Source organism: Loxodonta africana, chromosome 23 (assembly GCF_030014295.1).
Source record: "Loxodonta africana isolate mLoxAfr1 chromosome 23, mLoxAfr1.hap2, whole genome shotgun sequence".
Classification (NCBI taxonomy): Eukaryota; Metazoa; Chordata; class Mammalia; order Proboscidea; family Elephantidae; genus Loxodonta; species Loxodonta africana.
The window spans coordinates 59,640,112-59,665,177 of record NC_087364.1 but is presented as its reverse complement, the minus strand read 5'-3'; the positions used below and the strand labels follow the sequence as shown (position 1 = coordinate 59,665,177).

The following is a 25,066-nucleotide window of genomic DNA, read 5'->3' as shown; positions in this document are numbered from 1 at the left end:
CTCCTGGGGCAGAGGCCAGACTCGGCTCTGCATTTCGGGACCCCTTTCCTAGCTGCAGGGTCTCCATAGCTCGTTCTCAGTGAGTTGAAGACATGGTCCACTTTGCTTGGAGGACGTTCCTTTAAGCAAAGTATTCAAGTCCTTTGGTAAAAGCTTGTCTCCCAGTGCAAGTGGACAATCCTGTCATTTATTTCTTTGGTCATCACTCCAGCCATCATTTCCCACCTCCCCCATGCCCTTCAACTTTACTAAAATGGTTTTTCCTTTAATTACAAAACCAAACCAAACCTGATAATGTTTGCTTATTGAGCTGTCTTAATTTCCCCAAAGGGACCAGTGTTCGGAACCGTCAAGACAGAGCAAGAAAACTGTTCTGCGCAGCCAGAGATCAAAGTCCACCCCAACTGCGTGCACTGCCTCAGCCTGGGAACGTCCTTCCACGTCCACCAATGAGGTTCCCTCTGACCACAGAACACCCGCAAACACCCAGGGACCTATGAGTGCAGACGGAGTCATTTCCAAGAAAGAAGTGAAATGAGCCATGGCTCTTGTCTGACAGGAAGGAAGTCAGGACACAATAATCCACAGGCAGGATGATGAGGTTCAAGCTTGGCAATGAGAATGGAAAGTTGAGTTGATTCTAGAAACTTGCAAAGCAAGGATAAACAGATAATTGCATCTGGAGAGTGGGGAAGGGAGAAGGGTAGAAGGTGACAGCTACGGATTGAATTGTGTTCCCCAAAATATGTGTTGTAAATCCTAACCCCTCTACCTTTACCCTGGTGGTGCAGTGGTTAAAGCTGTCAGCTGTTAACCGAAAGGGCACCGGTTCAAACCCACCACCAGCTCCACAGGAGAAAGATGTAGCAGTCTGCTTCTGTAACACTTTACATCCCTGGAAATCCTATGGGGCAGTTCTACTCTGTCCTACAGGGTTGCTCTGAGTTGGAATTCTCCAAAAAGGCTAATTACTTTGAACAAATGTGGTGGTTGGAGGTGGGGGACCACAGCATCTTTGTTTCCAATATACAATACACGTTGCGACAGTAAACATCTTCACACACATCTCCTTGCACATGTATGAGTGTATAGCTGTAAAACAAATTACCAGTAGAATGACTGGGTCAAAAGCTACGTATTTTTCATGTTGCTAGGCATTGCCAAAAGACCCTTTAAAGAAGCATGCCGATTTTACATTCCAACCCAGTGACTCTAGGTGGCAAATTTCAAAACATGTTTTTTAGTTTTAGTTTTTTTTAAGCAGGAGAAATTTCTTAGGAGGCCTCACATATTGGAGATATACCAACCAGTTGTTGTCGAGTCGATTCCACCTCACGGCGACCCCATGTGTCAGAGCAGAACTTTGCTCCACAGGGTTTTCAATGACCGATTTTTCAGAAGTAGATCGCCAGGCCTTTCTTGCATCTCGATGGATTTGAACGGCCGACCTTTCAGCTAGCGGCCGACTTCGTTAATCATTTGCACCCCCCAGGGACACCACTGGATATATGTGTTCCGGTAAAATCGTCTCATTACTCTGCAGCTCTCCTTACCCTGACTATTGACTTACATCGTTTCAACTCTTACCCTTTATTGATATTCTCTTTCATGTATGAAGATCTTGTCTTCCTAGCTAGATTCTAAGATCCTTGAGGGTAAGATAATTTACTCTATCCATTCCCACCTCCACAGTTGGTGTGGTTCAGTGAACTTGCCAGCACTTGCTAAATGTGTACCTAGAATGGATGACCAGTTCTTTTACGTGTTTACTTTTCCCACAGTTCCACGCTCATGGCAGGTGAGGTTTCAGCAAACAGATCTTTATTGATAGATACTGTTTTCCTTAGAAAAAGTAAAGTTGTGTTTTTTTAACTTAGAAATGAAGAGATCTTAAGTTTTCCTTTTTTTCCCCCCCCTTTCCTTTTTTTTCTATTTCTAGTATAGCTTTCCTACTGGAAATAACAGGAATGACTCAATTCTAACATGAATAATAACAACAGCAACCACAGAAGCCACTCATATTAATTTTTGAGCACATACTGTCTTAGTCACCTAGAGCTGCCATAACTGAACTACCACAAGTGGATGGCCTTGACAAAGAGAGATTTATTTTCTCACAGTCTGGTCGGTTACAAGTCCAAATCCAGGGCGTCAGCTCCAGGGGAAGGCTTTCTCTCCCTGTCGGCTCTGGAGGAAGGTCCTTGTCCTCAATCTTCTTCTGGTCGAGGAGCTTCTGAGGTGCAGGAACCCTGTGTCCAAAGGATGGGCTCTGCTCTCGCTGCTGCTTTCTTGGTGGTACGAGATTCCCAACTCTCTGCTTGCTTCCCTTTGCTTTTAACTCTTGAGACATAAAAGGTGGTGCAGGCCACACCCCAGGGAAACTCCCTTTACCTTGGATCAGGGAGGTGACCTGGGTAAGGGTGGTGTTACAATCCCACCCTAATCCTTTTAACACAAAATTACAATCACAAAGTGGAGGACAATCACTCAATACTGGGAAGCATGGCCTAACCAAGCTGATACCCAAATTTTTTGGGGGGACATAATTCAATCCATGACACACACTATGTACTAGACATTTTCCTAAAATGCTCGACATACGTCATCACATTTACTGCCCACCAAATGAAATGAGGCTCTTCTCATCTGTATTTGTATAAGGCGAAACTGAGGCACAGTGAGGCTGACTGACTTGCCCAAGATCACACACCTGGAAAGCAGTGGGTTCTCCACGGAGAATTCTGGTTCATTTTCCTCTAATTCTACACCCCATGCTCTTCATCCCTCCATCATATTGTCATGACAAATAAAACTCAATTAATCCAATTTACCATCCATACATCATTGATCAACCACACCTGCTTCCATTTCCCACGGGACTGTCTGACAGCTTCATGGTGGGGTACAGTGATCAGAAGTTTCCTCATTTGGGGAAGATACTCATTTTTAGGGATGTTGTCTTTTAGGGGAGCCCTGGTGTGCAGTGGTTAAGAGCTCAGCTGCTAACCAAAAACATCTGCAGTTTGAATCCACCAGCCGCTCCTTGGAAACCCTATGGGGCAGTTCTACTCTATCCTATAGGGTCACTACGAGTCAGAATTGACTCGACAGCAATGGGTTCGGTGTTTTGGGGGGGTTGTCATTTAGGAAGTGGTTATTATTTCCAAACATCCCTATTATTTCCAATTACAGTTATATTTAGAAAGAAGAGTCTTTCTTACTTAGGTAGAGATCATGACTTTCCCAAATTATAAATTTCACGTGCACAAGAAGTCCCAGAAAAGAATCACACCTATTTTTACTAAAGCCCACTTGTGAAACCTGCATTTTAGAAAATGTTAAGTGTGATAGGGTTAGCACCACTTCGAAATTTCATAAAATAGTCTTATCAAACTTTGGAACTTGAAAGGGACTTGATTACAGTGAAAAATATCATGAAACAGGTGATGTCTTTCTAGATATGTCCGCCTGGTCATGGGAAGAGATGGCATCCATATTCAGTTTTTAGCCTGTTAAATAATGAACAGAAAAATTAAAAAAAGAAAAAGGAAGTTCAACTTCATACACTAGAGAGTAAAAAAAAAAAAAAGAGAGTAGGTAGTAGTTAAGTGCCTGGCCGCTAACCGAAAGTTTGGCAGTTCAAACCCACCAGCTGCTCTGCAGGAGAAAGATGTGGCAGTCTGCTCCCATAAAGATTCCCTGTTGCCAATGAGTCAATTCCGACTCATAGCAACCCTACAGGGCAGAGTAGAACTATCCCATAGGGTTTCCAAGGAGTGGCTAGTGGATTCGAACTGCCAATCTTTTAGTTAGCAGCAGATCTCTTAATCACTGCACCACCAAGGCTCCCCATAAAGATTACAGCCTTGGAAATCCTTCGAGGCAGTTCTACTTTATCCTATCAGGTCAGTATGAATCAGAATCGACTCGATGGCAACGGGTATATGTAAACCAGTACCTCTAGTACCCCCTAAGTGATAACACAGTCTTCAGAAAGAATTGAGGTAAATTCACCATTTCAGATCAACCACAGGCTAGCAGGAAACCAGAATTTGGTGGGGGTTAGGGAGGTACCACTCATCTGTCAGTTTGTCATACTGTGGTGGCTTGCTTGTTGCTATGACGTTCAAAGCTATGCCACCAGTATTCCAAATACCAGCAGGGTCACCCAGGGTGGACAAATTTCAGTGGAGCTTTCAGACTAAGACAGACTAGGAAGAAAAGCCTACAATCTACTTCTGAAAATTAGCCAATGAAAACCTATGGATCACAACAGGACATTGTCCTATATCATGCTGGAAGATAAGCCCCCAAGGCTGAAAGGCAGTACATGGTGACTTCAGCAATGGACTCAAACATACCGATCATGAAGATGGCGCAGGACCCAGCAACGATTTTGTTCTGTTAGACATAGGTCACCATGAGTCAGAGCCCATTGGACAGCAAGTAACAACGAAAGGAATGGTTAAGTGGTGGTGGGGTCTGCACTAGTCTTTGAGGGAACTATGTTGTTCTCTTACTACTTATTCCTTGGTACATTCGTCACCCATTAGAATGGAGCCATAGGTTGGGGTGTGTTGCCTAGAACTGTAATCTCATGACCATCAGCAAGTGCAAAACCTGGTGCTGACGTGCCCTGCTGAGTGCCCCAGGCTCTAAGGAGGACCCTCTGGTGGCTGCTACTGCCCCATACAGACACTTAAGAGCTTACCTTTTTCTTCTTTTTACGGGTAATATTAGATTTCTTGCTATTTTTCCAAATAGATCTGAAGATGTCAGAAGAGATCTGGGGAGTGACTGTAATTTTTAAGACTGGCAGTTCACCTGAGAGAATGAAGAACATAATAGCCAGCAAATGGGTAGGATATTTCATGGTCTTTCCCTAAGATTGGGTTGTAGGCTTCTGAGTATGGCATTCTTTCACATTTTACCAGCTGGGCAACTTTCCTTTCACGTGCTACTCTTCCCCTATCTCTTCTTCATGTGAATGATCATAAAAATTAATTTACTTCTATAATAACCTCTTATACCTATCCTTTATTTTCCATTTCCACTGTCATGTCTTTTACCTGAATGATTATAATAGCCTCCTAACTGGTTTTCCTAACCTCAGCGTTCTCCGACCACAAATCTATCCTAGACCATGTGCCAGATTAATCATTTGAAAACAAAATTCTGATCTTGTCACTCACCAGCTCTAATTCCATTATTGGCTGCCCATCTGTAGTGGACAGCTCTTGTTTTTGCCTGCCCAGCTTCTTTCCGGAATGATCCCTTGAGCTTACATTGGGGTTCCAATGTCTGCCCTTCAGGGATGGGCACATGAACCAGGGTTGGCCAACTAGTGTATATATTTGGGTCCTTGCATGTCAAAAACATCTTAATTTTATCCTTATACTTGCTTAGAAATTAGGAACGCCTAGAAATCTTGAAGCGTTGTCATGAGAGTGCTCCATTCCCTCTCGCTTCCAGTTAGGGAGTCCAACACCATTCTGATTTCCAGTTCTTATACGCAAATCTTTTTTTATATTGTGGTAAATATATATGTAACAAAAACATCTGCCATTTCAACATTTTATTGACATTAATTACTTTCATCACATTGTGCAAACATCACCATTGTTTCCAAATTTTTCCATCACCCTTAACAGAAACCGCCTAAGTACTAACTCCCTCCCTTCTACCACCTTCCGACCTCTGGTAGCCACTAATAAATTTTGGTCTCTATACATTTGTTGGTTCTTGATACTTCATATAAGTGGGATCATATAATATACGCCCTTGTGTGACCAACTTATTTCACTTAGCAGAATGTTTTCAAGGTTCATTTATGTCATAGCGTGTATCAGGACTCCCCATCTCTTTATGGCTGGGTACTATTCCATTGTATGTAGGTACTACATTTTATTTACCCATTCATCTGTTGATGGACGTTTAGGTGGTTTCCACATTTTGGCTATTGTGAATAGTGCTGCAGTGAACATGGGTGTACAAGGGACTGTTTGTGTTCCTGCTTTAAATTCTTTTGGGTATATAAGTAGAAGTGGAATTGCTGGGTCATGTGGTAATCCTGTGTTTAACTTTTTGAGGATCTGCCAAGCTGTTTTCCACAGCAGCCGCACCACTTTACATTCCCACCAGCAATAAATGAGGGTTTCAATTTCTTCACATCCTCTCCAACACTTGTTGTTTTCCACTTTTCTGATTATAGCCTTCCTAGTGGTATGAAATGGTATCTCACTGTGGTTTTGATTTCCATTTCTCTCTGGTGGCGCAGTGGTTAAGAGCTCGGCTGCTAACCAAAAGGTCAGTAGTTCAAATCCACCACCTGCACCTTGGAAACCACATGGGGCAATTCTACTCTGCCTATAGTGTCGCTGTGAGTCAGAATTTTTTTTTTTTGAATGACTGAGGAGCGCTGGTGGTGCAATGGCTAAGCGCGTGGCTGCTAACCAAAAGTTTAGGGTTCAACCCACCCAGCAGCTCCATGAAAGAAAGACCTGGCAATCTGGTCCAGTAAAGACTACAGCCTAGAAAAACCTATGGGATAGTTTTACTCTGCCAAATGGGGCCCACTATGAGTAGAAATGGATCCTGTGGCACCCAACAACAAAAATGACTAATTACTTTGAGCATCTTTTCATGTGCTTGTTGGCCACTTGTATATTTTCTTTGGAGAAATGTCTATTCAAGTCCGTTTCCCATTTTTTGATTGAGTTGTCTGTTTTTTTGTTGCTAAGCTGTTGTTAGTTGCCATCCAGTTGATTCCGACTCAGGGTGACCCCATGTGTGCAGAGTAGAACTGCTCCATAGGGTTTTCAAGGATGTGACCCAGGGGCAGATGATCCAATAAACAAGGTAAACATGGTGCTTATCTTGCTTACCAGATGATCTGTAGTGAACAATTTCATATGAGTTTCACCACATCTTTGTGAATTCTTCACTACAGATTAGCAAGTAAGCACAACTAAGCCCATGCTTACCTTGCTTATTGGGTAACCAGCCCTTGTCAGGGGTAGTAAATTTAAAGAGGCTTTGATTCTATAGGAAGGTGCTGTGAGGTTGGGAGAGAGGCAGATGCCAGCCACACTTAGAAGCAGATCCTTTGATGTGGGGAAAAAAATGCGAAATTGTTCACTACAGATGATCTGTTAAGCACCATGCTTACCTTGCCTATTGGATAACCCACCTGCCCCTGCTATGACCTCTAGGTGGGTTTGAATCACCAACCTTTCGGTTAGTAGTCCAGCACTTAACCATTTGTGGTAGAAGTTCTTACATATTCTAGATACTAAATCTTTACCACATAGATGGTTCCCCCCAAAATTTCTCCCAATTTGTAGGTTGTCTCTTCACATTGTTGATAAAGTCCTTTGATGCACAAAAAAAAAAAAAAAAAAAATTTTTTTTTAAAGTTTTTAATTTTGATGAAGTCCAATTTATCTGTTTATCTTTTGTTGCTCATGGTTTTGGTGTCATATCTAAAAATCATTGTTCAAAAAATAGATCCCAAAGCATTATTCTCATGTTTTCTTCTAAGAGTTTTATGGTTTTAGTTCTTAGATTTAGATTCTTAATCCATTTTAAGTTAATTTTTATATATGGTGTGAGGTATCATCCAGCTTCATTGTTTTGCATGTGGACATTCATTTGTCCCAGAACCATTTATTAAAGAGATGATTCTTTCCCCATTGAACGGGGCAAAAAACAAAAAAGAATTAAAAAAAAAATTTTTTTTGGATGCTTTTAGGATCTTCTCTTTATTTCCACTGTTCTGAATGCCATGAGTATACACCTTTTATCACTCACTGTGCTGGACACTCAATGGGCTTTTTCAACATTTAAATGGACTCTGGGACAGTTCTTATTTATTCCTTTGATAATTCCCTCTTCCCACTTTCTTCATTTTCTCTTTCTGAAACTATTAGTTGGATGCTGGTGTTCTGAGACTGTTCCCTTATCTCTTCTGTTTTCTCTCCGATTTTTAATCTTCGTATCTTCTTGCCCTATTTTCTGAAGACTTTCTTGACTTCATCTTTAACCTTTCTTTTGAACTCTTTTTTATTTGGACTATCATTTTTACTTATTTTCTGGTTGTTCTCTTTTATATAGCATCTTGTTCTTGTTTTACAGATGCATTATCTTCTCTCTTGTCTAGGATGTCACAGCTGTGTTTTTTGTTTGTTTTTTAAGTTTTCTGTATCATTTCTACGTCTTCAGGGCTCTCTTTTTTTTTTTTTTTCTTTTTCCTGTCTGTTTGTTTCAGGCTTGGTCTCTTATGTTGGAGTCTTTCCTCAAGTGTCTGGAGATTCTCAGATTTCTGTTCAGGGTGAAGCATGAGGCATCCAAAGGCTAATGGGAAGCTCCTGTGTATGTGCAGGGCTCATTGACCTGCTAGGCCTCTATGAGTGGTGGCCAGCATCAGCATCTAGAGTTTCTTTTTGGGGGGCTATTCAATTTCTCAAAGAAGACTATTGTCTTGGTCATCTAGTGCTGCTATAACAGAAATATCACACGTGGATGGCTTTAACAAAGAGAAGTTTATTTTCTCACAGTCCAGTAGGCTAGAAGTCTGAATTCAGAGCACTGGCTCCAGGGGAAGGGTTTCTCTCTCTGTTGGCTCTGGAGGAAGGTCCTTGTCATCAGTCTTCCCTTGGTCTGGGAGCGTCTCAGCACAGGCATCTCAAGTCCAAAGGACGCACTCTGCTCCTGGCGCTGCTTTCTTGGTGGTATGAGGTCCCCATGTCTCTCTGCTCGCTTCTCTCTTTTATATCTCAAAAGAGATTGGCTTAAGACACTACCTAATCTTGTAGACCTCATCAGTATAACTGCCGCTAATCCATTTTATTACATCATAGCGATAGGATTTACAACACATAGGGAAATCACATCAGATGATAAAATGGTAGACAATCATACAATCATACAAAAGAATCATGACCTAGCCAAGTTGACAGATATTTTCGGGGGACACGGTTCAATCCATGACAAATACTTCCATCTTTTACATGACTATGAGCGTTCTGGGAAAAGTCAAAGGAGGCTGGGGTGGTGGTGAAGACAGAGTCCCAACTGTTCAGTGGGCAGAATTTCTTTCAATCCTCTTCTTTTCAGCTTCACATCCCCCGACCCGGCCGCCCCCTCAATTCTCCACATTGCTGGATATCTTGAATCTTCTGAAAGGGCCTGCTCAATTTCTCCAGAGGAAATTCCCTAAGTAGTCTCCCTGCTGCAGCCCTTGCCTCCCCTCCAGTCTATTTTCAGCATAGAGCTAGAATGATCCTGTTAAAAAGTAGGTCAGATCAGGTCACTCTGCTCAAAACTCTCAGATGGCTTTCCATCTCAACTGAGTTAAAAAGTTAAGTCCTCATAACTGTCTAGAGAGTTCCCTCCCCTACATCCTTTCATCTTGGATTTTTTTGTCTTATTACCATCCCATTCTGTATACTGCGTTCCAGCCCTGCTAGCTGCCTTACTGGTGCTGGAACACATGTTATAGGCTCCTCTCTTAAAGCCTTTGCAATTGCTGTTCCTTCCACCTGGGATGCACCTCCCTGGATATCTGCAGGCTCATTCCGTTATTCCTTCATGTCTTTACTCGTATGTCCCTTCTGAGTAAGGCCTTCCCTGGCTACCCTAACTAAAATTGCAATCTCCCAGCCCTGACATACAGTCTATATCACTCTTTCTTACTCTATTTTTTCTCCCAAGTATGCTCCCCATCTGATACACAATACTATATATTTTCATTCTTTTTGTTGTTGGTGGTATATTACCTGTCATCCTCTACTAGAAAGTAAGCCTGATTAAGGGGGAAATTCATTGCTCCCTGTCCCAGAATCTAGAACGGTGCTTGACACATAGTAGACATTTAATAAATATATATTGAAAGAAATAAGTAAAGAATGACCGAATGAAGTAATCCTGAAGTATTTTGTCCCCTTAGTAAAAAAAAACCCTGTAAGATGTGGACAGCAGTTTGTCTTTTTGTTAAGTTTTTGTCTTTTCTTTTTTTAAAGAAGTGAGGCTGTTGATGTTTTTGAGGAAGCTTTCATGTGCATATCCCATCATTAAAGGTAGGTCATTAAGAACTCCTTGGTGGGCAAATAAGTGACTCCAGGCTGTTATTTTGGATTTCATGAAAGAACTAGAATGAGAATTAGAAATTAGCTTGTTAACTTGCAAATGATAAAAACACAGAAGCAATCAAAAGAACATTAGTTCTTAATAGAAAGATTCAGCAGAGTAGCAGATAAACATACAAAAATCCGTTGGATTCCCATACACCAGTAAAGACAACGACAGAAAGGAAATCGGGAAAACAATACCATTTATAATAGTCCCTAAAAAAATAAAATACTTGGGAATAAATCAAACCATGGATGTAAAGGACCTATACAAAGAAAACTACAAAACACTACTGCAAGAAACCAAGAGAGATCTACATAAATGGAAAAACGTACCATGCTCACGGATAGGTAGACTGAACATTGTGAAAATGACAATTCTACCCAAAGCAATCTACAAATACAATGCAATTCCGATCTAAATACCAACAACATTCTTTAAACAGATAGAAACACTAATCATTAACTTTATATGGAAAGGGTAGAGGCCTTGGATAAGTAAAGCACCACTGAAGAAAAAGAATAAAGTAGGAGGACTTACACTACCTGACCTCAGAACCTACTATACAGCTACAGTAGTCAAAACAGCCTGGTACTGGTACAACGACAGATACATTGACCAATGGAACAGAATTGAGAACCCAGATGTAAATCCATCCACTTATGGTCACCTGATCTTTGACAAGGGCCCAAAGTTCATCAAATGGGGAAACGACAGTCTTTTTAACAAGCAGTGCTGGCAAACCTGGATGTCCATCTGCAAAAAAGTGAAGCAGGATGCATACCTCACACCATACACAAAAACTTATTCAAAATGGATCAATGACCTAAATATAAAACCAAAGACTATAAAGATCATAGAAGAAAAAATAGGATCAACACTAGAGGCCCTAATACATAGCATTAACAGGATACGAACCATAACTAACAACATAGAAACTCCAGAAGATCAACTAGATAACTGGAATCTTCTAAAAATTAAACACTTACGCTCATCAAAAGACTTAATCAAAAGAGTAAAAAGAGAACTTACAGATGGGAAAAAAAATTTTTGGCTATTACAAATCCGACAAAGATCTAATCTCTAAAATTTACAGGAAAACCCAACAGCTCTACAACAAAAAGGCAATCCAATTAAAAAATGGGCAGAGGAAATGAACAGACACTTCACCAAAGATGACATTCAAGTGGCTAAGGGACACTTGAGGAAATGCTTGTGATCACTAGCCATTAGAGAAATGCAAATCAAAACCACAATGAGATACCACCTCACCCTGGCATTACTGGCACAAATAAAAAAAACAGAAAATAACAAATGTTGGACAGGCTGCGGGGAGACTGGAAGTCTTATACACTGCTAAGGGGGATGCAACATGGTACAGCCATTTTGGAAAATGATATGGCGCTTCCTTAGTAAGGCAGAAATAGAAATACCATATGATCCGGCAATCCCACTCCTAGGAATATATCCTAGAGAAATAAAAGTCATCACACGAATAGACATATGCACACCGATGTTCATTTCAGCATTGCTCATAATAGCAAAAAGATGGAAACAGCCTAGATGCCCATCAACAGATGAATGGATAAACAAACTATGGTATGCACCCAATGCAATACTACACAACGATCAAGAACAATGACGAACCTGCGAAGCATCTCACAACATGGATGAATCTGGAGGGCATTATGCTGAGTGAAATAAGTCAATCACAAAAGGACAAATATTGTATGAGACCGCTACTATAAAAATTCATGAAAAGGTTTACATACAAAAAGAAACAATCTTTGATGATTACGAGGGAGGGGAGGGGTGGGGATGGAAAAACATTAAATAGACAATAGATAACTGGTAACTTTTGGTATACAATACTGGGGAAGCCAGCACAACCTGTCCAAGGCAAGGTCATAGAAGCTCCATAGACACATCCAAACTCCCTGAGGGACCAAATTACTGGGCTGAGGGCTGTGAAGACTATGGTCTCTGGGAATAGCTAGCCCAACCGGCATAACATAGTTTATAAAGAAACTGTTCTACATTCTACTTTGGTGAGTAGCGCCTGGGGTCTTAAAAGCCTGTGAGTGCCCATCTAAGATACTCCACTGGTCTCAACCCTTGGGAGCAAGGGAGAATGAAGAAAGCTAAAGATATCAGGGAAAGATTAGTCCAAAGGACTAATGGACCACAACTACCACAGCCTCCACCAGACTGAGTCCAGCACAACTAGATGGTGCCCTGCTACCACCACTGACTTCTCTGACAGGGATCACAATAGAGGGTCCTGGACCGAGCTGGAGAAAAATGTAGAACAAAATTCTAACTCACAAAAAAGACCAGACTTACTGGCCTAAAAGAGACTGGAGAAACCCTGAGAGTATATCCCCTGGACACCCTTTCAGCTCAGTAATGAAGTCACTTCTGAGGCTCACCTTTCAGCAAAAGATTAGACAGGCCCATAAAACAAAACGAGACTAAAGGGGCGCACCAGCCCAGGGGTAAGGACTAGAAGGTATGAGAGGGACAGGAAAGCTGGTAATAGGGAACCCAAGGCTGAGAAGGGAGAGCGTTGACATGTCGTGGGATTGTTAACCAATGTCATAAAACAGTATGTGTAAAAAACAAACAAATCCATTGCCGTCGAGTCGATTTCGATTCACAGCCACCCTATAGGACAGAGTAGAACTGCCCCATAGAGTTTCCAAGGAGTGCCTGGTGGATTTGAACTGCTGACCTTTTGGTTAGCAGCCATAGCACTTAACCACTACACCACCAGGGTTTCCAAAATAGCATGTGTACTGTTTAATGAGAAGCTAGTTTGTTCTGTAAACCTTTATCTAAAGTACAATTTAAAAAAAAAAAAAGGAACGTTATTTCTATAATCAGTGATATTACTAATTGTTGTTAGTGTTTAAAATGATGCCATGAGGGCTGAATGGCAAGGCACTTTTCCTACAGAATTCAGCCAATTAACCCGGTTTTGAGCAATTTTCTTGGTGTTTAAACTAACAATCTGACTGAAGTGCCCCATCAGAAACATCCCATAATTAGTTCAAGATACTCATGCATTGAGGCTGTTCAGGACATATAGTGCGCTATTGTAAAAAATGGATTTCTTGAACAATTAATTACTTTTTAATTTTTTTTTTAATGAGTATTTCTATTTTCAGGCGGGCATTTCATAATTACCTTCTCATGTATGCAAATTGGACCATTCACGAAGCAAGGCCAATGTTGTGCAGCTACAAAGGCACACCCAATGGTAATCATTTTCCATCAAGGCGACTGAGACCCTCCTCATCAGCATTAACTATGCAAAGGGTTAGAAAACCACCTGCTTCTCCCAGTGTATAACGAAAAAAGTTACTCTAGTGCAGGGAAAACAAAATGAAATCATGAACCTGCCTTCAGTTACTGAGTCTAAATTAAATCTGAATTAATTTTAGCAGAATAACTGTGTGAATTTACATTCAACTCTAATGGACTAAGAAGCAGATGTTCTGTTTCTCGAAAATAAAGGGATAATTAAAAAAATCTTGGAATCATCCAATTTGTTAGCCAAAAACGCCAATGCAGTAGACAGTAATAGCATTATAATTCTTCTCTCTAAAACACTGCCACTGCCAGTGTTTAACAACAACAACAAAACGCAATCTATAATTATACCATACCTGTAAGACTGCATTACCGAAGAAATAACAAAGACCTCATGCTGGTGCTATTTAATTCTTTCCCTGTAACCCGCCAGATAACAGGTCAAGATTTCTTCCACCTTTTCTTCACATTGAATCTACATTTTCAAATCCATTTACGATGTCTTTCATTGTGCTTCATTTAAAGTGAGCTTTCTTCGCTTCTTTTTCTCCATCAGCAGTCAGCCTAGCTATCAACAACTCTGGTCATGCATATTGGTGACGGAGGCGTAGGGGAGGCCAACAATAAATAACTCATTCCTCCTGTGATTCCCTTATTTCCAAATGATCAGATGGTCATAAAATACCCTAATGTTCTCCTACGCCAATCACAACTTAACCATTCTTTTCCACCCAGAAAGCACATCAGAATCTTTTTTTAATATACTTTTTTATTCTTAGGTATGAGAAAAAGGATAGAAAGGGCACGTTGAAATAAATATTTCCAGCTAAGGAAAATATATTTCTATTCCTTTGTTGCAAACTGAAATTGCCGGATCACTTACAGGTGGAAGGGGGACTATGGAGGCGAACGTGAGGGCTCCAAAGGGCAGCATAACTTGGTGTGCCAGGCAAGGCATTAGGAATTTGAAACTGAGAATTTTTTCTTTTTTTCCTTTAAGCTTCTCTCAGACTTGGTTTTTGCTTAGTTTACATGTCTGTGGCCAATTTTCTCTTACGCTAGCATTGAGCTACTATGAACCAGTGAGTTCTAATCATAATATATCAATTTTGGCACATACAAACTATTTATTACTTCGGGAGGGAAGCAAGACGGAAAGAAGTATCATTCTTAGAAAAAAACACCAATGTAAGGTGGTTTATCATTCTGGGTGGAAAAAATCTTTAATATTTATGAGACTAAAAATGTATATGTGTGTGTGTATTTGCTTTCTTTTTTTAATTGTACTTTACATGAAGGTTTACATAGCAAATTAATTTCTCATTAAACAATTAATACACATGTTGTTTTGTGACATTGGTTGCCAACCCCACGTCACGTCAACACTCTCCCTTTCTCGAACTTGGGGTTCCCCATTTCCAGCTTTCCTGTCCCTTTCTGCCTTCTGGTCCTCGCAGCACATCAGAATCTTTACTTGAGTTTTCCAACTGATAGCTAGAGAAATCTTTGCAGGTTGGACTAGGGAACAGAATAGAGAATGGGAGAGGGTCCCTTGGAGGACAGGCAAGGGTAAGAGGAGAGAGAAAAGAAAAAGCAATAGAGAAATTTCCATTTTAAAGACATTCATTACTTAGATCAAAGGGTCCTGTAACCTAGTAGCATCAGGTCCTGTCTACGTTCAGGAGGAGGGAGGAGATTCACCATTAGCCCAAAGCGGATCCCTGTAAGGTGGAGGTCAGACATATCTCCACTCTCCAGTCTTTTTTACCAACTCTGACACTACAAGAAAAAAAAAATTTTTTTTCTTACATAAAATTAGGAAGAGTTTAAAGAACTGCTCTTTAAATCCAATAATTTTAGCTTTACAAAAAAAAAAATGGACTACACCATCTTTATTTTTCTAATTTCCGTGAGGACTGCTGACCATTCTTTCATGGACTGACACTGGACTGACCACTAGTCTCTGGGGATCCCTGGCTTCTCCCCACAACACGCTCTACTTCTCTGCTGGGTTTGATAATTCGTTGCAATGACCACACAGAACTCATAGACCATACTCATAATTTTGGGGCTTATTAGGGAAGTAACAGGCTACAACTCAGGGTCAGGATCAACTTGAAGGTCACAGGATACAACTCAGGAGACAGGATACAGTTTGTTAATCAGGACAGCTTCCAACTAAGCTCTCAGCTCCTTCTTGGCCATGCCTGCAGCAGGCCATGCTTCTCAGCCGAGCTAGTTGGCCCCTCTTCTGGCCACGCTAGCCTCCTCTTGACCTCTTCCCTGTTCAGGCAAGTGTTACAGCTCTTTAGCTCCACTGACAAGTGCCTGGAGGTACCCCACTCCGCCAACAAGCCTCCTGTCTGAAGGCATTCAGCTCTTTCGCTGTGTGGGCTGGCAAGCCCACTGCAGCCACCTTGCTCCGTGGACTGGGAAGTCCACTGCAGTTGTCTTGCACTGGTCTTCTGGTTCCTGCTGTGTCTCTTGGCTACTGTTCATGCTGCTGCCATGCTGTCTCTCACCCTCTCTTGCCATATCTCACCATCTTTTACCATTCTCAGTGTTATAACTCTCTCCCTCTCCTGGGTCTAGGAGGTTCTCAGTGCAGGGACCCTGGGTCCAAAGGACATGCTCTGCTCCAGGTACTTCTTCTTGATGGTAATGAGGCGCCCCTCAAGCTCTGTGGAATTAGCTCTTTTATAAACTACTCCTCCCACCGAGACCACAAACTGACCAATCACCTTTGTAGGCCATCTAATTTGCATAGTAAACTGTCCAATTCCTTTGCAAGACCATGGCCTAGCAAATCCTCTTGGCAGAACTATAAACCCAGGGTCAGAAAGGCCATATATAAAGAGAAATCCATTGAATTGCAGGTACACGTGACATCATAAAAGTTCTCAAACTCTGTCCAAATCACTGGGCAGAGTCATACCATGATGGCTGACCTGTGACAATGTGCCAGGGTCATCACTTAGCTTATGACAGTTAATTCAAAAGTGGAGCAAGTTTTGAGTCGTACAGGGTTTAGAAACGAGTGGATTCGGGTAGGCGGAGGAGGGGTACATAAATAAAAATGCTCTACCTGTCTTTCTCACTCTCAGTGCTTCAAGTATATCAGCAGCAGCCATTTCTCCTAGGACGTTGTTCCCAAGGTCAAGCTCTCTTAAATGGGCAGAGTGTTTGATCAGGCTGTTAAAACAAAATGGCATTGTACCAAGTTTGGTTACTTAAAGAACAATCCAATTATTTGGGGGTAATTTTTCTTTTTGGGTTCTTCCCCCATCCCTACTCTAAGACGATGTATTCAGTTTGAGGCTGGAGACATCCTGAATCAACTTCTGTCCAATATAATCTCTCTAGTTTGCATGCTTCTTCTACATACTGGTAGGATAAGGATTTTTTTGTTGCCTTAACCCTTTTCATTTTCAAGGTCATTCATCCATTCATTTATTTATTCAAAAGGGATGGTGTGATAGTGAACAGAGCTTCCTAGTCTTTTGGGTTTTATACACTTGTAAAATGTAAAAAAATAAATAAAATTAAAAAAAATGGGGGGACTGAAAAAGGTTTGGCAACTTTCAGTGGGTCAACTCTCAGTCAGAAACACTGTAACAAATATTTTTATATAAGATTAGGAAGGGCATACTTTCAAAATAAAGAACAGCTCTTTAAATCCAATAATTTTAACTTTACAGAAACGTGAACTGCACTGTATTTCTTTTTCTAATTTCCATGAGGACTACTGACATTCCTTCATGGACTGACACTGTATTGCCCACTGGCCTCTGGGAAGCCCTGGCTTCATGAGTGGACATGGCACTGGGTGAAGGCCTGGGCTCCTCCTGGTCAGCTTTGGCAATGTCAATCATGTGATCATGGGCAGACCATGTGGCCTCTCAGGGCCCCATCTTCCTCATCTGTAAGACTGGCCTGAAAAAGGCTACTCTGCCTACTTCATCAGGTTGTGGTGAAAACTGAATGAAGCAGTTTATATAAAAGCATCTTTTAAAATGCAATGTCAATGATGTTATTATATTGAGTGTTTACTTATTGAGTGCGTTACTATGTGCCTTGCATTGCAGAGATTAAAAGAAATTTAACAAACAGCCTCTACTTAAAAAAAAAAAACTTACCATATGACTGTCAGTAAAACAACATATCAAAACTGGTGAGATGTGATGAATGCAGTGCCTAGTGCTAATGTGAACATTTATATCAGAAAAGTAGAAAGGTTTAAGAAGCAGTAACTTCAGAGTTTACACTCTAAGAAACTAGAAAGAAGAGCACATTAAACCCAAAGTAAGCAGAATGAAGAAAATAACACCAATACGAATACAAATCAAGGAAATTGAAAATAGATAAACAGTAGAGAAAACCAATAAAATAAAAAGCTGTTTTTTTTTCTGAGCAAAACAAAAGCAATTTTATTTGTCCATCATAGACTTTGAGAAAAACTTAGTAATGACCATCTAAATCTTTTTTTTCCTTTTTTTAAAATAATTTTTATTGTGCTTTAAGTGAAAGTCTACAAATCAAGTCAGACTCTCACACAAAAACCCATATACACCTTGCTACACACTCCCAATTACTCTCCCCCTAATGAGACAGCCCGCTCTCTCCCTCCACTCTCTCTTTTCGTGTCCATTTCGCCAGCCTCTAACCCCCTCCACCCTCTTATCTCTCCCTTCCGGGCAGGAGATGCCAACATAGTCTCAAGTGTCCACCTGATCCAAGAAGCTCACTCCTCACTAGCAGCCCTCTCCAACCCATTGTCCAGTCCAATCCATGTCTGAAGAGTTGGCTTCGGGAATGGTTCCTGTCCTGGGGCAACAGAAGGTCTGGGGGCCATGACCACTGGGGTCCTTCCAGTCTCAGTCAGAACATTAAGTCTGGTCTTATGAGAATTTGGGGTCTGCATCCCACTATTCTCCTGCTCCCTCAGGGGTTCTCTGTTGTGCTCCCTGTCAGGGGTGTCATCGGTTGTAGCCGGGCACCATCTAGTTCTTCTGGTCTCAGGATGACATAGTCACTGGTTCATGTGTCCCTTTCTGTCTCTTGGACTCGTAATCACCTTGTGTCCTTGGTGTTCTTCATTCTCCTTTGATCCAGGTGGGTTGAGACCAATTAATGCATCTTAGATGACTGCTTGCTAGCATTTAAGACCCCAGACGCCACTCTTCCAAGCGGGATGCAGAATGTTTTCTTAATAGATTTTATTATGCCAAGTGACTTAGATGTACCCTGAAACCATAGTCCCCAGACCCCTGCCCCGGCTATGCTACCCTTCGAAGCATTCAGTTTATTTAGGAAACTTCTTTGCTTTTGGTTTAGTCCAATTGTGCTGACCTCCCCTGTATTGTGTGCTGTCTTTCTCTTCACCTAAAGTAGTTCTTATCTACCATCTAATTAGTGAGGATGGCCCTCTCCCACCCTCCCTCCCTCCCCCATCTCGTAACCACAAAAGAATGTTTTCTTCTCGGTTTAAACTATTTCTCAATTTTTATAATAGTGGTCTTATACAATATTTGTCCTTTTGCAACTGACTGATTTCACTCAGCATAACGCCTTCCAGGTTCCTCCATATTATGAAATGTTTCACAGATTCCTCACTGTTCTTTATCGATGCATTATGTGAATATACCATAATTTATTTATCCATTCATCCATTGATGGGCACCTTGGTTGCTTCCATCTTTTTGCTATTGTAAACAGTGCTCCAATAAACATCGGTGTGCATATATCTGTTCGTATAAAGGTTCTTATTTCTCTAGGATGTATTCCAAGGAGTGGGATTGCTGGATTGTATGGTAGTTCTATTTCTAAAAAGCTGTTCTTTTTTTAAGATTGATACAATTGATAAACTTCTAGCCAGATTGATTATAAAGAAAAAAGAGAGAACATAAATTATCAATGTCAGAAATGAAAGCGAGGAAATTACTACAGATCCTATAGACATTAAATGGATGATTAGGAAATATTATGAATAACTTCATGTCAATAAATTTGACAACTTAGATGAAGTGGACGAATTTCTTGAAACACACAAACTACCAAAGCTCACTCAAGATGAAACAGACAAATGAAATAGTCCTATATTTATTAAAGAAATTGAATTTGTAGTTAAAAACTTTCCCACAAGGAAAACGCCAGGTTCGGATGTGTTTACTGATGAATTCTACCAAATATTTAAAGAAGAAATAATGCCAATTCTATGAAATTTCTCCTATAAAATAGCAGAGAAGGGAACACTTCCTAATTTTGTGAGGCCAGAATTATTACAGTCCCAAAACTACACAAAGATGTTACAAGAAAAGTACAGACCAATATCCTTCATGAACATAGACGTAAAATCTTTAAAAAAATTTTAGCAATATACTAAAAGGATAATACATCAATAATATATTAAACCCAGGAATATATTAAAAGCATAATAAGATGAAGTTAATTATTTCTGAAATAGCAGCAAAACTATCCAGGTTGGAAATCTTCCTATTCTCCCTGAAAAGGGATGTAAAGTATATTAGAGATGGGATCTTTTTCTCCTAAAATAATGCATAGCCATCAATCATGCCCTCAAACCTCAAACTTTGGCTGTGTTCTGTTGTGCTTGAATGCCCCAGTGTGCTATAAATACCAACTGCCTGGGAGGGTGTAACCTGGAGTCCTCCCCATCCAACAAGCTTTTCCTGTAGTAGCTGCAAACATCCTGATTTGGGGCTTGGCCCACTGGGGATGTAGATTCAGTAGAACTGGACTAGGAGATGGCTGAGATTGTCAAGATAAACACAGCAAGGAAAGAGGCTATTTTCCCGAAGCTTCCGAGAAGGTTTGGGATATCTTTGTAATCAATCACACAAGAGTTTTCACTCTTGAGTAGGCTGCCTTTCTTCCTCAGATCACATTTCTTGCATGCTACATGATACCTTGACTTCAGGGAAGAAAAATCTGGAAGTCACACAGACTGCCTTTCCACAGTGCCAACTTCTTAAAACGGGGCTTTTAGTGAGGCCTTTGAGACTACATTATAGGTTCATACACAAAGGTCTACCACATCTTTTTTTTTTTTTAATCATCAGACCTTTCTTTTGAGGTGGACTCACACCTCTAACCTTTTGGTTAGCAGCAGAGCACACTAACCGTTTGCACCATCCAGGGACTCTTTGGCACATAGTAAGTGATAAAAATATCTGCATTATTAGACTGTCACTCATTGGATAAGGGTTAGCTCTAAGAAGTCAGTACAGAATAAGTCATTACATAAGTGACTTCATCCCATTTTCTTATCTAGAAGACAAGAAGCTGGAGCAATGAGGAGACACGAATGTCACACCATTTTTATTATTCCAGGTCTTTCCTATTTAGGACCAGTTACCAAGACCAAGGTGGTGCACTGCTTTTACCTCAGAGCTGGACAACCTCACCAGGAACTGACAAAGGATAGCAATTAAGTCACTGTGTCCATTATTTAATCTAAGCACCTAGTTTTGGAAGGTGAACAAATAAAACCTCTTAATTTGCTACTTACCATGTTAAAATTTGAGTAAATTCCAACAAGTCATTTTCTCCTTCTTTTCCTTTTCCATCTATGCCGTTATCGGCCAAATACAGCTTCACTAACCAGGGACCTGCTTCAGGCACACCTTTAATTTTTTTCTTGATTCCTATAAGAAAAAGGGGTATTTCATTATTTTTAAGACAATAATTCCTCAGTTTATCATCAGCTAAGTCAGTTTTATTTTTTTAGACGTGTAGGGTAGGTACTTACTTGGCTTGTGTGAGTAAATACATTTCTCAAGATAGTCAAGGAAATATATGTAATTTTAAAAGCCCATGTTTTGTACTCAATACATCCTTCATTCTTTACACCAGGAAGCCTAAAATTGCTCTGTATGAAAGGAAACGCCATCTAAGATTTAGATTATCGCCTTTACTCTGCTAGAGAAGAAAATTGATGTCTTTAGAACTTTCTTGGTAGGAGATGAAAGAGTTGTCTACTAACAGTGGAGAAGCAATAGCCCTTTTATAGGGATTCAGTCCTTTAAAGTAGCACAAAGAAGCCTGCAAAGCTGTCACACTTTTGAGTCCCTGGATGGCACAAACAGTTAAGCACTGAACAACTAGCCAAAAGATTAGCAGTTCGAACCCACCCAGAGGCACCTCAGAAGACAAGCCTGGCAATCCACTTCTGAAACATCACAGCCTTGAAAACCCTATGGAGCAGTTCTACTCTGCACATGTGAGGTCGCCATGAGTCAGAACGGACTAACCAGTGACTAAAAACCACAACAAGACAAAGTCTGAAGGAGAAAAAACCATTCTGCCATTGTAGACTTTATGACTGAGGTTCATGGTCCTGAGTCTGGTTCACCCTTGTTGGTCTATCCAGCTTTTATAAAACCCAGTGTCTGTGCCATGGGCTGGCATCAGTCACACATTTAACTTACACTCATTCAAGTTTAGGAATTTGGCAAAGGAAAAACAGAAAGAGTTGGAGAAAGAGAACTTGCCATGGACACAATGCCAGCTCATCCTCTCAGTAAGTGTGAGATGGGAGATCTGAACCTGTGGTCTCAGAGGCCTGGGGGTCTCTCACAGTGCAGGTACCTCTCAGAGCTGACTACACTCCAAGTGTTTAAAGTTGTATGCTTTTTGCACAACACGACCTCTTAAGCACTAGCCAATTGCTTCTCCTGGGGCCCAACTGAACAAACAGTGAGTTGTTCCAAAGCCAGGGGTGAAACTATGTGGAACTTAGCAATAATACAGTATGTCTGTGTATTGTATTGTGTGGGAAATTAAGGGATTGCAAAGGGTCAGTTAACTATACACTAATTTTGCCCTGATGGTACAGTGGTTAAGTGCTTGGCTGCTAACCAACAGGTTGGTGGTTCGAACCCACCAGCCGCTCCTCAGGAGGAAGATGTGGCAGTCTGCTTCTGTAAAGGTTACAGCCTTGGAAACCCTGTGGGGCAGTTCTACTCTCACCTATAGGGTCTCTATGCGTCAGAATTGATTCTGCGGTGGTGGTTTTTTTTGGTTTTGGGTAATTTTGCCAACATGCTGATGTGAGAAGATAACCTCAGCACTAGACAGGACTCTATTGTAATTAAATTCATTCAGCATTCAATAAATATGTGTGAATTTCTATTATGTGCCAAACACTGTTTGTTGGTACTGGGAATCCAACAGCAAACAAAAGAGGCAAAAAATCTCTGTCCCCATGAAGTCGCATTAAGGAAATGCTAACTAATGTGCAGGGGGAGCGAGAGGACAGAAAAGTCAATGATAACCAAGTAGAAGTTTTCAAGTCATGAAGGAGAACTGACTTTTAAGGAAAAGATGGTAAATTTGGAAATTGGGCTGTTCTGGTTTGCCAGTTTAAAAAAATAAAAAGGGAGCTTGATTGGCTCCTTTGGAATATGAATCTCATTTGCTTAGCTTGGGTGAAATAGACAACAGGATTTATTTTCCTTCACAACACAACTGGAAGGATGAAACTGACCTATTCTTCAGTAACACTGGGAAAGAGTCTAACTCGTCGAAATCTCATTTGTTCTTACAAGCAATACATGAGAATGATAGCAAATGACAGCTGTCGTGAATAATATAACAGTGTTACATGTTACACACTTGGCCTCTAACCAAAAGATCAGTGGTTCAAACTCACCTGCTGGGAGGTCATCGGGAGAAGAGACCTATTGATCTGCTCCCGTAAAGATTATAGCTCAGGAAACCCTATGAGGCAGTTCTACTGTGCTACAGGGTCGCTATGAGTCGGAATCAACTCAAGGGAACACAATAACAACAGACTAGAACAGTATCTGGCACATAACCAAACCAAACCAAACTCATTGCCGATGAGTCAATTCCGACTCATAGCGACCCTGTAGGACAGACTAGAACTGACGCATAGCATTTCTAAGGCTGTAATCTTTACAGAAGCAGACTGCCACATCTTTCTTCCATGGAGCAGCTACTGGGTTAGAACCACTGACTTTTTGGTTAGCAGCCAAGTGCTTAACCACTGTGCTACCAGGTTTCTGTCTGGCACATAGTAGGTGTTTAATACACATTTATTGAATAAATGAATGAATGAATCACCGAATAATAGACTCCAGAATGCAATCACGCTGTGGAAACTTTCACCTCAACACTCATTGTTTTTCCAAGTGCTGTGTCAATAATGCCTTCAGACCACTCCATTTATAATCTCTCTCCACAAACCTAAATGCCCTTGAAAAGTTAAGTTTACTGCCTAGAATGATGAACAGTATGGATACTGGTCACACATGCCCCTTTCCAGCATGCCAGAAAACAGCGGTGGGCAAAACAAAAGGCCAATGGGGCCAAGGCTGAAGGCTGAATTCCCATGCAGCTGCTTGGTTTTGCAAGGAGCAAAACCATCTCAGCCAGTCTATACCTGTAACCTAGCCAGTGTGGCACAAATATGTGCCCTTGGAGGGGAGGGAAGCTTCCAGGTCTCTGATTGGTTCACTGTAACCCACATGCCCATGGGAAAAACAATCCAAATCTCCCTCCAACTGGTAGAAAGAAAGGTAACGACATCATCTGTGACCATGAAAAATGATAAATTTTGAAAATGCTAGTCCAAACCACTCTCTAGAATTCAGACTCCCTGAGTTGGAATCGACTCGATGGCAACAGGTCTGAACTGGTCAGTGAGTTACAGGAGCCCTAGTAGCACAGTGGTTAAGAGCTATGGCTGTTAACCAAAAGGTCAGCAGTTCAAATCCACCAGTCTCTGTGACCACAGGGGCAGGTGGACACTGTAAATTCTGGTTGGCATCGGCATGACCTGTTTGACCACTACATAAATGTTCATCTGTGGATGTCATTATCTTGGTCGGACCTTTTTCTTGTTGTTGATTTTGCTTTTAGGTTGTTAAAAATTACTTCTTTCCATCTACAAGAAACATGTAATTTCCCGTGTAATTACCTCAGTTTTATAAACCAGAACATAAATTCAGTTTGCTTCATTACAGGACTTAAGGAAGCACAATGTAATCTGTGTTGGATCATGCACACCTTGGACCTTGGAAACTGTCCATAAAGGTTTCCATTGTTTACTTGTCACCCCAGGATGAAATCCTAAGTAAAATAATTTCAGGATTGTAACCGGTCACTTCCTGTTTTGGAACTAATAAAACTATTTTGAAGACTACATCTTGAGATTTTAACTCAGCCCTTAATGCCGCTGGCATTTCCATGGACTGTGGCTATGATGTAAGCCATAATGCCTTATTTGGGGAAGTGAATTTGCCACTTGGGCAGGATTGGCATTGTAGTAAATGACTGATGTCCCCAAGCTTGTGTGTGGACTGATTTTGCCCCCTTTACACATCTAAGTTGTGCACCGGCCCACCCAGTCTTAAATCCTCTAGAAGTAAAATATTCCTGGAGCCTGGGGTGTGGGCTTGTGCTGGGAGGTAGAGTAGTCTCAGGTGACAAGACATCCCTGAGTCTCTCTGTGTTTTCCAGGGACTTCTAGGGCCTTGAGATGACAAAGCAGCTGGGAGAATGGGACTCAGGGAAACTACCTTATCTGTAGATGACTCTTTTCCTGATGATCTTTTGGTGACTTCCAGTCTTCAGCCATCTTCTG

General features: G+C 41.1%; 1 protein-coding gene across 5 annotated transcripts in view; it reads right to left on the bottom strand.

The window, feature by feature from the left end:
* Positions 1-1,425: 1,425 nt before the first annotated feature.
* LOC111752308 (uncharacterized) overlaps positions 1,426-25,066 on the bottom strand; it is a 57,373-nt gene continuing 33,732 nt past the window's right edge. For 4 of the 5 annotated variants that reach the window (XM_064275533.1, XM_064275532.1, XM_023555475.2 and 1 more), the window contains 4 exons: positions 20,969-21,104; positions 16,526-16,632; positions 4,712-4,824; positions 1,426-3,509 (listed from right to left, as the gene is read on the bottom strand). In XM_064275533.1, the coding sequence (XP_064131603.1) occupies positions 3,498-3,509; positions 4,712-4,824; positions 16,526-16,632; positions 20,969-21,104 (368 nt within the window). In that variant the 3' untranslated portion in view covers positions 1,426-3,497. Of the gene's footprint in view, positions 3,510-4,711; positions 4,825-13,566; positions 15,220-16,525; positions 16,633-20,968; positions 21,105-25,066 lie in introns of those variants that run through there. The other variant, XM_023555476.2, reaches the window with a different exon arrangement.